Raw genomic sequence first — 15,572 nt, forward strand, 5'->3', positions numbered from 1 at the left:
TTAATGGAAAAAAAAATGTATTTGCAGAGACAATGAAATCATGTACACACTTACAGGATCTACTTAGTAAATATACACACCAGTGAAATATATCCATACACAGAAAAATGTGACGACGAATACTAATGTACTAGTTTGAGTAAAAAGCTGCGCTAATTTTATTTTGTTTTTCAAAACATTTAGTCATCACAATTCCCACCCACCAACGGCTTAGATTCATAGAGCACCGGCTAACCACGTAGGTGGCAGCAAAGCTATATCCTGCAAAGAGAAGGGATACGTGAATGCACAGATGTCCACGACTGTTACAGTATTACAGTGTTACAGTGAATGACGGCGGAGCAGAACGGTGTCACTCCACCCATCCTGAGAGCAGCATCGGACTGCCAGCCACAGCGGGACACTCTGCTCTTGCATTCTGGTGAACCACAGCTCATTTAATTAGGTGTGTAATGACACTAATTCTAATGCTGGAGGTCTGTGCTGTGCTTGGGGACTTTTATTTTGCTTGTTGTTCAGCTCTCATACAGACACAGCAGCGACTGATAATGCTCGTCATTAACGGACCTTTCACTGTTTGAGGCACGGGCTTGCTGTAAGAGAACACACGTGGAATTTTAGTCATATGCATGAAAAGTATATCTGAATGAAAAAAAAAACCTTATTGAAGGTATTTAAATAAAGTTTTAAAAGCTGCATCTCTGGTAGTGTTGGATGTGTTCTGTAGTTCAGCAAGGTGGTACAATATCACATGGCCTCACCTGAACACCAGGCCTGTGTGTAGGGAGGCCAGCCAGTAGCTATAGGAGTCCGGGTAATAGTTACAGGTACCGCGGCCGTGACACTCAATGAAGGGAATCTTACGGAAGTTCTCCAGGCAAGAGCCAGGGGAGATCAGGGTCTGACCAGAACCTTCAGCACCTGCCCCTGTTTGCTGTAGGCAAAGTAGTATAAAGTATATACTCTTTATATGAAGTATAAAACATTAATATGACACGCATAATGCATAGCTTATGCATAGCATAGTTCTTATTCCGGAACTATGTAAATTTGAGATTTTTAAAAATTCACTTAGGCTAAATGTGCTTCTACAAAACCAGCCTGTCAAATAATATTATTGTTTTATATATTGAATATATTGTTTTATCAATGTCTAAATAATCCCTGAGCAGACCATTGCCTTTAAGTGCTGCGGTTATCATTCCAAATACAGTTCCTGGATCAGCACACCTAATTCAGGTATTGAAGAGTACTTACAGTGCTGAAACTGAATCAAATAAGTTAAGTAACAAAAGCTCTGACCCCTGAAAACTAAGAACTTGTCCCTACACCAGTGAACTTGTACTACATAATGTACTATGAGCTGCAGACCACTTAATAATAGAAACCTTCCTATATATCGTATATAATATACATCAAAACAGCTACAATTAAGACAAGCCTGTTTATACCATGGCAAAGGAATAGCCAGTCCATACTGAAAACCAGGCTCTGGGACACTCTGGAATGGATGTAGTCTGGCTGTGGACAGCGATGGTATTGCTGGTGCTCTCACACACCGAACACCTGTCAATCAAGATAAAGACATGTCGGAAATGCCGGGAATGTTGTATCTCCGGCAGAACACAACCTTGTCAGTGCAGCACCTGCTGATGTATTTCGCCACCGCGTCCCCCCGGATCAGGGTCATATTTATGGGCATGGGCTCAGCCGTGGACAGCCAATAGGAGTAGTCGTTTCGAGAGGCGTAGCGACAGGTCTCCTCCGTGTCGCAGAACAGGAATGGCATGGTTGAGAAGCGAGGCAGGCAGCTCCCAGCAGTCCCTGAGGAAACGAGGGCGACACCGTGAGACAGCGGCACCGCGAGACAGCGGCACCGCGAGACAGCGGCACCGCGAGACAGCGGCACTTCGCTCAAAGACAAACCGCACCGGCTCAGGCTCCTCGGACAGGGGAGAGGACAGAATGACAAATGAGCAGGACAGACTTGGGTTAAGGACAGCAACAGGGTATTTTTGTGGTGAAGAAGATAATCCGTCGATAAACGTGGCTTCATTGCATTTTATATGTGGCCAATCATATACGGCCACAGCAGCCATCATTTGGGACAGCTGGAGTTTGGACTACTTGAGGATAAGTGGTTGGGTATGTTTTCAGTGTTTAATGAAAGGTTTTATGTGAGCATGTAGAGAGCGTGCATATGTTACCCAGGTCTTGTCCATACGCTCTCTCATTCCCATTGACAAAGAGTAGGGAATAGCCTGAATAGATGAGAGTAGTGCCAGGCGGGCAAGAGGGCACATGGACACTCTGGCTGTGTCTGGTCAACAGGAAGCCTCCTACGACTCCCTGCGCTCCTCTTCCTGGAGACCCTGGAAGGCCCCTCTGTCCTGGCAGACCCACATAACCCACAGGCCCTAGAGAGAGAGAGAGAGAGAGAGAGAGAGAGAGAGAGAGAGCGAGAGAGAGAGAGCAGTTCTTTCTGATCTGGGACTCTCATTTGTTCACGTTTGTATGAGACCACGAAACTTGAAGGCTGGATGTCAACCTGGCAGCCCAGGGTCTCCTTTATCGCCTTTAAATCCGGGGAACCCAGGGTAACCTGGAACCGCTCTCCCTGGAAGGCCCTTGGGACCTTGGGCACCTGTAATAGAGAGGTGTTGTCACACAAACCTGGCCCTTTGGACACATACAGATTATAACCCACTTTAACCACCGGTATTACTGGTAACAGTAATTATTTCAGTTCACCTGGAGGCCCCTGTGGTCCAGGTAGCCCCACGTCTCCAGGAAGACCAGGATGTCCAGGGCTTCCCTGTGGCCCAGGGTCACCTTTCATGATCTCGGCTGACACACTTCTGCCCTGTAAACCTAGAGAATAGCATAATGTTCTGTATCAAAATTCAGTCTAGAACATTCTCAGATCACCTACTGAAACACAAACCTATTCTTGTGTTAAAATTAAATTTCTATTTTCTGTGTGTAAAGTGTAAAGTCTAAAGGTAGCTATCCAAGATAAGTTGTCTTAAAATTCTACATTTCCGTTTATTTTGTTCACATTTCTGGGTTTCTTTTGTTATAATCCTACTGGAGCATATAAGTGTGTCATGAAACGATTAAGAACTCCGTACTGTCCTGCAGTGAACATAATGCGCATGTTGATGTGGTAACATGGTGGTGTGATATGAGTGTCACTGTTTGCGTGAAACCTTTCTCTCCTCTTCGTCCCTTGCATCCAGGTATACCTTTGGGGCCAGGATAGTTGCTAGGTTCTCCGGACTCACCTTGCCATGAGAACTAACTGTTAGAAATAAACAGCCCCTCCACCTTTTCTTCATGAGTATCTTGATTTCTTAAAATGGAATCTCAAATGTCATATATAACATATATAAAAGTAGTGCTGAAGAAATTGTGTAGTGCTGAAAAAATTGCTCTTACCCTGTGGACCAGGAAAGCCAGGCACCCCAGGGTCCCCTTGTAACCCAGGACTTCCTGGATCACCCCTATGCCCCTGTGCAAAAGACCCAAGTGTAAAACAGGTCCTCTGATTATAACTGTCTTACATAGACAGGCAATGCACATTAGACTATACTCCTAATATTTAGGCATTTGAGCATTAAAATAAAATATGAAGTCTAAAGAAGTGATTCACCTTAAGCCCAGAATGTCCTTCATCTCCTAACTCTCCAGCATGTCCTGGTGAACCTGGACGTCCCCTGTCCCCCTTGTCTCCTTTATATTCAGATAAGGACCCCGGAGGGCCCCTGGGACCTTGTGGCCCTATTAGTCAGATATTAAATATCTGTGAGACACTGAAGTAGACAGAAACATGCAAGCTACTGATGGTTACTAAGTGATTGTGGCGTGCAGTGAAATGATCCTTTTACCACGATCTCCAGCTCTACCGGGGAGACCAGGATCTCCTTTGTCCCCATGAAAGCAGTCTCCCAAAGTCCCAGGACTACCACGGAAACCTGGAGGCCCTGGTGATCCCAGGTTTCCTTTTTCTCCCGGAGGACCGGATGATCCATAACTTGGGATGCCAGGAAATCCCTGATCCCCCTTGGGACCTGACAATGTGAAACGTTGCACCTTATCACATATTACAGCAAAGTTCCACTACAGAAAATAGAAAAACAGAAACGTTAACATAAAAACCGTAGATGACACAGCTGGTGTTCACCTGGTTGTCCCTTGTCTCCTTTTCTGCCCGGAGGACCTTCTGACACACCTGAAAGGTTCCATCACATTCGAAATTTGTAAGCCATGCAAGAATAATTTTTTATGCAGTTTTTATAAAATGCTCTCAAAATTTTAATGACTGACCATTCCTACCTGCCTGCTTGGTTTACCAATATTACAAGGCTGCTACCAACCTAGAAGGGTGCACTAACGTGTTTCCTTTGGGGACACGTGAATCCAACAGCTTTTCAGACTGCTGCTCACGTGAGGTAGGTCAGCTGAGCACACTTGGAGGAACATGTGAACAGGCCAGTTTTGCATATGTGGCCTAAAAGACTCCCGTGGTTGGCTAGCATTGCATAAAATGATAGCAGAAGAGACCAAGGCTACCATTTGCTATTTAGGTAGCAGGGCCAGTTACGTTCCACGGATCAGTAGGTGATTTGCATAATGGTATACTGAGATAATACTACCAGTACACCAGACATCACACCTGCCTACAAGGCAGACACCACACCTACTGCACAGCAAATGCAGATGTTTATGTGAGCATCATGTAAGACTGAAGGAAACAGAATAAAAATAGTTTCTACCTGTGTCTCCCTTTGGTCCTGGTGGTCCAGGATAACCTTCCTGACCACGGCTGCCTATTGGACCTACTGGTCCAGGAGCACCAGGGGAACCATGACTCCCTGAGACAGATAAAGTACAATTTATCCATTTGTCCAAAGTGCACACTTTGGTAGCGTTCTATATTGGTGTTCACACTGGAAAATGAATGTAAATGCACTGCACTGTTAATACCCGGATTATGAACTAATATTGATTAAAACGAAGCGCTCTATATACTGGAAATGGATTTAATTTGGAAGCGTCTGTGCTTCGGTAACTGTTTGTACTTGATTTTATTTAGGTTAGGCTGTTTGTGATGTTATAATGGTAATGTGGCATCCTAACATTTGCTAACTAATGTTGAATAACCTGTTGATTTGCTCAATATGGTTTAATGATGCAAGGTAATGTTCTTTAATTTGTCATTTTTACTAAGTGCAAAACATTTTCAATATCTCTCAGCCTAGGCAAAGGGCAGTTGTCTACAAGGTTAAGGTTACTATTCTGCACAGATAGTAGAAAGTAGACATGTTTAATATAACACTCTAGGTTAATCGAAACATTAATATTTATCCGTCTTCACCAAACGTTTTAGTTGAACCAAGAAACACAGGATTCAAGAAATTCATTTAAATAATACATCATGGTCCTTAGAAACTGAAGACATCAGGAATAATCCCAAATATGTACCTTGGGGACCAGGAACTCCTGCGGGTCCTGGAGGTCCGCGTGGACCAAAAAACCCTGGAACACCAGGTGGTCCGAGGGGTCCTGAAACAAAAACACAGGAGTAAACAAAGAACATGCTAACATGTTATGCTAACAACTCTACTAGCCACTTCAGCCGTGTTCACCTCGAAATCCAGAGGCTCCGATGTCTCCTGGTGGGCCTGCTGGCCCAGGGCTACCTGGTTGACCAGGAAATCCAACATTCCCTTTCTCTCCTTTTAGCTCATCACCTGCTGGTCCGGGCTCTCCCTGTAGGCACACGTATATGCACACTTACAGCCACTGTTACAAACTGTTAAGACTAAACATTGTAGTCTTCATCATAGCATACAGTTCCTTGCACAAGTATTCACCCCCCCTTGAACATTTTTATACTTTGCTGTGTTATAACCTGGAACTGAAATTAACACAGTTGTAGTCATGTCATGAATCTATGCAGCGATATGCACTAATACTACACTGTGAGGGAATTTGCCATAGTTGGCAAAGGCCCTGAAGGATTTACCTTTTGCCCCCTTGGCCCAGAAGGTCCCTCAGTGCCTGCACCCTTCTCTCCTTTCCGTCCCCTTTTTCCTGGTGCACCAGTTACTCCTGAACGCCCAGGAAGACCTGGCTCTCCTTTAGTTCCTCGAGGACCTTTCAGACAAGACAGGTCGCAAAATAAATGCAACTACCTAGCATGGATTGTCAGCAATTTCGGTGGATCTCTAACAACATGATAAAGTGGTATGAGGCTCAAGACGTGATGTTTGTGTGCATGCAAATGATGTCAGTGTACAAATTCACCAGGAAAACCAATGTAACCAGGATCTCCTCTAGGTCCAGGTATGCCTGGTTCACCAGGAACATGGCTGTCAACCCCTCTATCACCAATAGGACCTAGAAACAAAGATTGTAAAATCTGTTAACATTCTTAACACGTTTCATTTGAAGTAAATCATTCCCTCACAATTACTTAGAATACATAAAGTTCATAAACACACACACCTGGTGGTCCAGGCCGCCCAGGTATCCCATCTCTCCCATCAGTTCCTTTGGCACCTTGGGGTCCTGGATCTCCTCTGGCACCAACTAAACCAATCATGCCTAATAACGGTTGGTCAAAAATTGGTCAAATTCTTGGTGAATTCGAAGGAATCCTACAAACTTGACATTTCACAGACATGTAGATTTTCCCCACCACCTACGTCTGGGAACATAGAACCTCTGGTGGCATACCAATTACATCATGGTAATACACATTATATACATTATACAGAATGATCTATACATGAGCTATGTAATAAATGGCTATAACATGCGTAAAGATCATGATATGGCCAACAGTGTCCTGGTAAAATTATTGGTTCCTATACAGTTGTCATAATTACAAAACAATCTTTGGGGGCTGAAAACTAATAGTCATTTACCTGGTGGTCCAGGGTCTCCTGCAGGTCCATGTTTCTCACATTCCATAAGACCTGGTGATCCAGGGTCTCCAGGATCTCCATGAACACCAGGAGGACCTGTCAGGCCTATCATGCCAACCACACCCTGGGATCCTGTCCAGAAGAGCAAATTCAACTGCATGTTTACTTCGAAATAACTGTAGTGTGTGTGTGTGTGTGTGTGTGTTTACCTTTTGGTCCAGGTGGTCCAGGTTCTCCAGGGACCCCATTTGGTCCCGGAACTGATGTTCCTGGTAACCCTTGCTCTCCACTGGGTCCTAGCAGGTTAACAATTAAAGTCAAAAATAAAATAGCAACCAACTAAGTTGTATGAACTTCAGCAGTGAATGTTCTACAGGCATTACCTGGTTCCCCAGGAAGTCCATCTGACCCGGGGACTCCCTGCTGTCCAGGACGCCCGACTGGTCCCTGCACTGAGGACCCAGGTGCGCCTGGGTATCCAATATGTCCAGGATTACCAAAACCTGGTACACCAGGACTTCCAGTAATGCCATTTTGTCCATGTGTGCCTAAAAAATAAAAACAGATACTTTCTTCAACAGACACATAAGTAGATGAGAATTTGATGGTAATCGCTAATAAAAACAGATCATCCTCAAGTAGCTCTATGAGATGATTTAGGAGATTCATAGGAACACTGACCTGGGAGGCCCGGTTGACCTCTTATTCCTGGATCACCTGCTGGACCAGGTCTTGCATCACAGTCACCTGGGGCACCAGGTGGACCTTGACTTCCAATTACACCTTTATTCCCTATTTTAAAATCACAGTGTTTGAATTAACACCCACACCTAGACATAAATAAACATTGTAATAATCATTTCAAGTATTTTATGTATATTGTATTACTGGAAGTACTGAACGTGCCTTTGTGGCCAGGTCCCCCTGGTCTTCCTGCATCTCCAAACAGCCCAGGTAAACCTGGCATACCTGAGTCTCCGGGAGCACCTGTAACACCTTGCTCACCCAAAAGCCCCACAGGGCCTTCTAGCCCTGGTGGGCCATAGCCAACTTCTCCCTGGACATAGTTCATTTTTATTAGTGAACTTCATAAAAAATGAAGCAAACCATAATCTGATTCTCTCCCTCTCTCTTATAGGATCCAAATGCCAAAACAGCTTTATTGAGGGTTTTCAGATAGACACAAACAGGGTAACCACAGACAAGCTTATAATCAGGTACAAGATATCTAGGCCTAAAATAACTAAAACTAAACAAAACACATACAGCAACTGGCGGACTTATTTATCAGAACATGAACAAGAATGTATCCTAATCGAAATAATTCCATAAACAGGAGGTGACAGCGCGTATCTGCTGTGGACCAGCGAAGAGTGGTGGAAAGAGAGGGTAGTCTCCTAAGTAGAGGTCCCATGAAACCTCAGGCCCTAGCTCATTAAGATATGCACAGACATACAAAACCTTTACTGCAAACTTTCTTTGACTATTTGAAAACTTACCGTGCAAGTTCATTCAATCATTTATACTGTATCATACTTCTATAACATATGACTCAAATATATATAAGGACTCTGGGTTCCTCCTTGGTGTTCATGGACTATGAAAACATATAACAAGAAACATGAACTTTGCTGCATCTGTCTCATCTGACCTTTGATCCTGGAAATCCTGGTGGTCCACTTGGTCCAGGTTGCCCACTTAAGCCTATCCCAGGAGCTCCTGGGATCCCTGGCTGGCCTTTGTTGCCTACAGTGATGTACATTGTAAAATATTAGACATTTAGAAGTCGATTGTGCTGTTTAAATGTATTTTATAATTCTATAGGTTAAGCATATGCCCACCTTTTATCCCTTGTGGCCCAGAAGTACCAGGAGAAAAAAGGCCCCTCTCTCCTTTTGGGCCAGGGTTACCTGGACGTCCTGTATGCCCTGGTGGCCCAAGTCTCCCTGTTCAAAAGGGCACGCAAAAATGTTAGCTGAGAGTATACCAATGGAACATCTCATTTTTGATTCAGAAAAGCGCCATCACCATCCACAGGATGCGTGTCATCCTCAGTGCCTCTAACTTGGGATTCAACCACGATCCATTTTACTTCATAAAACTGAGCAAAGCATGATAAGTGCTGGTTCAAATCAGGACCATTCAGCTTTAATGTTCCCGTATGTCCTGACACTCACCTGGTAGTCCTGGAGACCCTGGATGGCCCTTATGGCCTTTTGGACCTTTACCAGGTTCTCCTTTTGGGCCTAATAAATTAAATGTAAGATCTTTGAGCGCTGACCAGTTTAAAAGCATTTACTCAACATGAACTGAAAGTAAATAATAGTAGTATAGTAAGTAATGTCTTGATTCATACCTGGAGGTCCCAGTGGACCTCTGAGGCCCGGTGCTCCATGGCTGCCTTTCTGTCCAGGAAATCCAGGAACTCCATAAGCTGGAGGTCCGGGCGGCCCCTGTGGCCCTGGGCTTCCTGGATATCCGGGACGTCCAGGAAATCCTCGATCTCCTCTTAGATCAGAAGTCTCATCCTAATAACAAAATCATCCATGTTTTATTCATTCAAATATAAAAGCACACCATCCTCCCCATCTCTGTTTGTCATATATAAATGGTTAAAATCTTTTTAGGCTCATTATGTATGATCTATGTTGAAAATGCAATTCTGAGAATTAAGTAGCCCACCTGAAATTATTATATATGAAAACATGTATTATTGCAAATGTATATTTCATGTATGTCTATCCAAACAACCCAACACACTTAAGTGGTTTCAAAAAGCAGGACTACTTACTGAATCCCCTTTGGGACCAGGTGGTCCCTTAAGTCCATGAAGTCCTGGTAGACCATGAAAGCCATCCAGTCCAGGTGCTCCCTCACGCCCTGGGGCTCCTTTATCGCCCTTTTGTCCATAGCGCAAGCTCACGCCACTTCCTTTCTCTCCAGGCAAACCCTGAAGGCCAGGAGACCCTGGAGGCCCCTTCAGCCAAAAAGGTTAAGGCCCACATAACCACCAAATGAACAAATGTGATATGAATGGTTTACATTATGAACAATGAATTTAGATTCAGTACTGTGTGCTAGCATAACATGTGGTTGAGTTGTTTGGATGCAACTCAGTTCTGGGAGCTACTGTATTGACTTGGGCAATGTTGCAATGATAAGATCATTAGTCAGCAACATAATACCTGAAACCCTGGGAAACCAGGCGTTCCTTTAAAACCCAAATCTCCCTTTGGTCCAGGCGCTCCATTTACACCTAGCAGCATAAGGTAATATACAAATAAATCATATTGTAGCAAATTTAAAGTAAACCTATATTCAAACTAAGTGTAAACATTTGCAGCCTATTGTAGCTTTGGGACATTTTTACCTGGATGTCCAGGTGGGCCTTGAGGTCCCTGGGGACCTGGTGGTTCATTGCAAGACAATGAACAGTCATTACAGGCATCTCCTTTCTGACCTGCAATAAGGGAAATTATATAAAAGAATTAACTCAAACACCTGAAACACCTGATCTGAAACACCTGATCTGAAATCTCTCCAAACACATCATTACATTGTAACCAACTCCCCCATAAAAAACCGTGATATAATCTTCAGAAACCCTACAGTAACTTTCCAGGAATTATAATATATATATATATATATATATATATATATATATATATATATATATATATATATATATATATATATATATATATATATATATATATAATTGAATTGAATATTGAATATATATAAAGTGTATATATAGTATAGCTTTTACAGTATGGCTATATACATGTATCTACTGTATATATCTATCATTTTGCCGTGAGAGTTTGTGACCTCTGAGTCCTTTTTCACCAGGTTGTCCAGGATGGCCCACAACACCTTTGTATCCTTTTGGACCCACAAGTTCCTGCTGATCTGCATTAGATATAAGATAAAGAAATCTTAGAGGTTTATAGAACACATCCATAAAATACATTGGAGATGATAAAATCACTAAAGCTACTGTTTTCAGCACTGATGAAAACATCGTGTACATTGTGTGGTGTATATTAAAGTTTCAAAACCTGAGGGCACCGATATGCCTGGAGGTCCTGGATCTCCAGGAAGTCCTGTGACTCCTGGAGGTCCATCTGTACCAGGAGGTCCATACCGATCTATGGCTGGTTCACCCTTTTCCCCTTTGACCCCTCTATGACCTGGTGGCCCTCTCAGTCCTGCAGGTCCAGGAATGTAATAACCTCCACCTATATATTCAAAATGTTTTTATCATGTGGGTGATTAATCACTGCTCACTGTTACGCTTTGAACTCTATAGAATATATAGATATAGAATATTTTTTTAGAATTCATTTTCCAGTAATTTGCACAGCAAAATTCCTGTGTACTTCATACATTTGACAACTAAATGATTTTTTTTCCAATTCAATTAAATTCTATTATATTCTATTCTATTCAAAAAGCATTTATCTTTTTTTAAAGTACTTTGGGCAGCCATCACCACCCAGATAATCTACCTGGAAGGCCAGGCGGTCCAGAAAATCCTGGGACACCTTCAAAAGATAAAAAATGTAATGATCATGCAATGGGTGGCATAAACTCTTAATACATATTGTTTACATTATACCTTATAGTCTCTGAATGATGCAAAGAATTGAATGCACTCGTTTGCGAAGAATCATTTTGTGTATAAGCACATGTAAGACTGATGCTTGCACTCACCCGGCCTGCCAGAGGGACCAGGTTGTCCATTAGGACCTGGTGCTCCCTGATATCCCTTAACTACAGGAGGATACAGAGCATCCTGCAAACCATATTAATGATAGATGGTATATTGCATTTATGCAGGTATCGAGATAGAGACATTTTTTTAGTATTGTACAATATATACATTCAACCTTAAACTAATATCTATAAATAATAACCATTTATTATTCCGCCTCAGATTGATTGGTTATAATATTGCTGTTGATTATACTGTTTTAACATGAAAATTTATGTACCTCTCCAGGTGGACCCATGGGACCCTTGTCACCTTTCTCTCCCTGGAAAACACACACACACACACACACACACACACACACACACACACACACACACACACACACACACACACACACACACACACTGCTGCAGATGTTGTTATACGTTGTGTGTGTGTATGCTAGAAGGGTATATGTGTGTATCACTGACCTTGGAACCCACTGGGCCAGGCAGATATCCTGGAGCACCGGGATCTCCTTTAACCCCCTTTAGATTTATTACACACCCACAGCCAGATTAACACACCCACAGCCAGATTAACACAACCACAGTCAGATTAACACAACCACAGTCAGATTAACACATGCACAGCCAGATTAACACACTCACAGCCAGATTAACAAACCCACAGCCAGATTAACACACACAAATAGAAAAACATACACAAAATATGTTAACAAAACATATATATACAAAAGAGCTTCTATATAAGTATAACCACTGTGTATATGTAAGCAGGCCATAAAAAGTATTAAAACCCTGAGAAGCATCACAAGACAATGTATGAACATATTAATAACGAGTGAGTAAGAGAGACTTTATTGTCATGCGTGAGCATAAAGGAATTAGTTGACAACCTTCACAAAGCAGCAAAACATACATAAAGAAATTTACATGGATAGTAGGATGGGCAGAAAGTAACTAGATTCCAGTCTTCCACAGTTGCTGTTTTCATTAAATCACAGTTGGGCGTAAACAGCCGGATGGTGCATGGCTCGGGACTGCAGTGTGAAATGCGATTTGCATAAACAGACTGAGGTATAAAGAAGGTACACTGTGTATTTACAGGAGGCAATATGAGCAGCAAAAGCAATATAGCATGACTAAATAAAGAATGTCAACTTTATAGTGGGGGTGCGATTACCCTGTATCGGAGGGTAATCACACATTGTCTGGATAGCAGTTACATTTTCCCTGCATGTATAAAGTTGTGCAAAAGGTGCAGAATGGAGCTTTAAAAATCCAATCAATGAGGTAGATCGATCAATCAGTGATCAATGATGTGTTATTAAAGCCACAGCTATAAGACAGAAGCAGTGTCTAAGTATGCTGCTCTGTGCGCAGGCCAACATCCACATGATTATTAATAATTACAATTAATAACAATAATTTGGATGTTTTATCTTCACAGCATCTTCCACACACACACACACACCCACACACACACACACACACACACACACACACACACACACACACACACACACACACACACACACACAGGCTGATATACTGCCAGAGCATACAGACATGGAAATGGATGTTTTAAGCCTACATAACAGAAGCTGGAAAATAATATTAAAAGACAAAAGCTAATCCTCTCGTGTCCCACCCATCACTACCATTAACAATTCATCAAAAACTTTACCTTTAATCCTTGGCGTCCAGGAACTCCATCCTCTCCCATCTTCCCCTAAACGTACAATATTTATTTACCTTCATATTAAATATAATTACCTTGTCCAAATCAGGAACGATCAGATTCAATAATGTAAATACATAGAAACTGAACAAACGATAGTGCTGGAAAATGGACTGTGGCTAAAATAGTTAGCTAACCTACTGTACATACTGGGAGCTCTAGCACCTGATTCCCCCTCGTTAGTTTGTATATTTAAAACCATCGTGTGTTGCCCTCAGTTGTCTGTCTTTGAATTGTATTGTCACGTGTTGCCATCTGTAACTGCTTCTATGTGTGTTTAATTATCAAAATTGTGTTTGTGTTAATACATGTTGTATTAGGAAGTTTCCCCTCCCCCACCACCCTGACAGGAACCATGACATGCAAAGATGAATACTATAGCTACTTTCTTTAAAACTAAAGAAGGCTAAATACTTTAAAATGAATAAAAAACAATACTTTAAATACTGGTGGCTATCCTACTAAATTGAATGGGATGTACCAGATGCCACCCGTGCCTCTGTTTTTCTGTTTCTGCACTTGCAAAGATGGTAAAGACATTTATGACCGATGAGCGGTGTTAAAACACCAGCATTTACCTCAGCGCCCACGTTCCCCTTCGCCCCTTTTTGTCCTTTAAGGCCTGAAGGTCCAGGCTTCCCCTATAGAGGAGGAATAATTATCATTCAATATAGTGCTATACAAAAATGAAATATACAGGATATTAGAGAATACAGAGTATGCAGAGAAAAATCTAGAGACCCTTCAGAGATCAGAGCAGTCATGGACTATAGAATGAGGAAATATGACACACACACACCAACAACAACAACAACAACAACAACAACAACAACAACAAATGTTTTCTTTGAAAGCACTCACAGTTGTTCCCTTGAATCCTTTGTCACCAACATCTCCAAGATCCCCCTGAGAAGAGATATTCAATAAAGTGATTAAACATTCTTGGACATGAACAGACACAGACACAAAAAACGGACCAACATTAACTCCTGCAGAGGTACATTCACACTTGGAAAATTAGATGGATATAATATCCGCAATGGATATTTTGCCTTGCAAGATGTGGTATAACTGAACTGATTTACCTTTAAAACCTTAGTGGCAGTTGCGTATAGCTTTGTTCCTCGTGGACCTGCTATCCCAGGAGGCCCGGGGTCTCCCTAAACACATTATTTCATATCACAATACAGAACAAGGGGTAATGTTGTGTAGAAATAATAATTTTAGCCACTAGAGGCCACTGTTAGGCCTATTAAAAAGTACACGGGCTGTGAGCAACAGCTTTGAAATAAATATATGTTGCTTGGTGAGCATTTCACATTATGGAATTAACATGCTGTGAGGTGCCAACCTAAAGAACATAATAGAAGAGTGGTGCTCTGTGAATAATGATACAAAATCCTTCAACCACATGGATGAATGGGTGGATGGATAGATGGATAGATGGATGATGGACGGATGGATGGATGGATGAATGGAAGGGTGGTTGGAGGGATGAATTAATGGATGGGAATCTGAGAATGTGTGTGGAACTAATCCTGTGTAGTCTGTGCATTTTAATATATGTAAGGTTTGCAGGTAGACCTGTGCTAATATTCAGACGTAATTCAAAACTCAGTGGACAATTGATCCAACTCATGAAAGGTTTTGTAGCTTATACTGAGATAGATCCAGTATGTTGGAAGTCAGATGGCTGGTCTTGCTAGTCTATGCAAGGACTTCTTGATTTTAGCACTAGAATCCATTACATTTCACATCTTTAAAACTTTGTTCATCCTACACTGGGAGTTCTATGGATATCTTCTCTCTTCTCACTAAATTACAAACACTGGAGTACCTGTGATATGCTGTCTAAAGTACCTTCCAAATCATGAAGTTATTATACATGTATTATAGATTAACACGAAGGATGAAACTTTAATATCAGATGAGGGTTGACCTTTGGACCAGGGGGTCCTGGAATGCCAGTCCATTGACCTTCTGTACCCTACACACACACACACACACACACACACACACACACACACACACACACACACACACACACACACACAAGACAAAATTACAATTCATATTTAACAGTAATCATTTATAGTATATACATATATAACAGCATAGTCATGAATTGACCAAGAAAACTAATAATTTCAAGATAGGTAATAATTTATATTTTCATAATC

The 15,572-nt window shown here is 41.9% G+C and overlaps 1 protein-coding gene across 3 annotated transcripts in view; it reads right to left on the bottom strand.

Annotated features, from left to right (window-relative positions):
- Positions 1 to 15,572, bottom strand: part of LOC143483089 (uncharacterized) — a 22,032-nt gene continuing 6,460 nt past the window's right edge. Inside the window, exons 12-52 of one of the 3 annotated variants that reach the window (XM_076981810.1) lie at positions 15,332 to 15,379; positions 14,478 to 14,552; positions 14,254 to 14,298; positions 13,971 to 14,033; positions 13,339 to 13,383; positions 12,120 to 12,176; positions 11,930 to 11,971; positions 11,649 to 11,730; positions 11,444 to 11,479; positions 10,994 to 11,173; positions 10,764 to 10,844; positions 10,303 to 10,392; positions 10,118 to 10,188; positions 9,724 to 9,909; positions 9,289 to 9,460; positions 9,110 to 9,178; positions 8,774 to 8,878; positions 8,584 to 8,678; positions 7,839 to 7,989; positions 7,614 to 7,724; positions 7,316 to 7,480; positions 7,142 to 7,228; positions 6,933 to 7,064; positions 6,511 to 6,609; positions 6,310 to 6,402; positions 6,029 to 6,159; positions 5,649 to 5,772; positions 5,485 to 5,565; positions 4,776 to 4,874; positions 4,184 to 4,231; positions 3,888 to 4,070; positions 3,653 to 3,780; positions 3,439 to 3,511; positions 3,210 to 3,284; positions 2,752 to 2,871; positions 2,549 to 2,644; positions 2,208 to 2,417; positions 1,647 to 1,824; positions 1,452 to 1,566; positions 762 to 934; positions 1 to 593 (exon numbers count right to left, since the gene is read on the bottom strand). In XM_076981810.1, coding sequence (XP_076837925.1) covers positions 500 to 593; positions 762 to 934; positions 1,452 to 1,566; positions 1,647 to 1,824; positions 2,208 to 2,417; positions 2,549 to 2,644; positions 2,752 to 2,871; positions 3,210 to 3,284; positions 3,439 to 3,511; positions 3,653 to 3,780; positions 3,888 to 4,070; positions 4,184 to 4,231; positions 4,776 to 4,874; positions 5,485 to 5,565; positions 5,649 to 5,772; positions 6,029 to 6,159; positions 6,310 to 6,402; positions 6,511 to 6,609; positions 6,933 to 7,064; positions 7,142 to 7,228; positions 7,316 to 7,480; positions 7,614 to 7,724; positions 7,839 to 7,989; positions 8,584 to 8,678; positions 8,774 to 8,878; positions 9,110 to 9,178; positions 9,289 to 9,460; positions 9,724 to 9,909; positions 10,118 to 10,188; positions 10,303 to 10,392; positions 10,764 to 10,844; positions 10,994 to 11,173; positions 11,444 to 11,479; positions 11,649 to 11,730; positions 11,930 to 11,971; positions 12,120 to 12,176; positions 13,339 to 13,383; positions 13,971 to 14,033; positions 14,254 to 14,298; positions 14,478 to 14,552; positions 15,332 to 15,379 — 4,308 coding nt within the window. In that variant the 3' untranslated portion in view covers positions 1 to 499. Of the gene's footprint in view, positions 594 to 761; positions 935 to 1,451; positions 1,567 to 1,646; positions 1,825 to 2,207; positions 2,418 to 2,548; positions 2,645 to 2,751; positions 2,872 to 3,209; positions 3,285 to 3,438; positions 3,512 to 3,652; positions 3,781 to 3,887; positions 4,071 to 4,183; positions 4,232 to 4,775; positions 4,875 to 5,484; positions 5,566 to 5,648; positions 5,773 to 6,028; positions 6,160 to 6,309; positions 6,403 to 6,510; positions 6,610 to 6,932; positions 7,065 to 7,141; positions 7,229 to 7,315; positions 7,481 to 7,613; positions 7,725 to 7,838; positions 7,990 to 8,583; positions 8,679 to 8,773; positions 8,879 to 9,109; positions 9,179 to 9,288; positions 9,461 to 9,723; positions 9,910 to 10,117; positions 10,189 to 10,302; positions 10,393 to 10,763; positions 10,845 to 10,993; positions 11,174 to 11,443; positions 11,480 to 11,648; positions 11,731 to 11,929; positions 11,972 to 12,119; positions 12,177 to 12,584; positions 12,592 to 13,338; positions 13,384 to 13,970; positions 14,034 to 14,253; positions 14,299 to 14,477; positions 14,553 to 15,331; positions 15,380 to 15,572 lie in introns of those variants that run through there. The other 2 variants (XM_076981808.1, XM_076981811.1) reach the window with 2 other exon arrangements.

Source organism: Brachyhypopomus gauderio, chromosome 19, assembly GCF_052324685.1.
Source record: "Brachyhypopomus gauderio isolate BG-103 chromosome 19, BGAUD_0.2, whole genome shotgun sequence".
Classification (NCBI taxonomy): domain Eukaryota; kingdom Metazoa; phylum Chordata; class Actinopteri; order Gymnotiformes; family Hypopomidae; genus Brachyhypopomus; species Brachyhypopomus gauderio.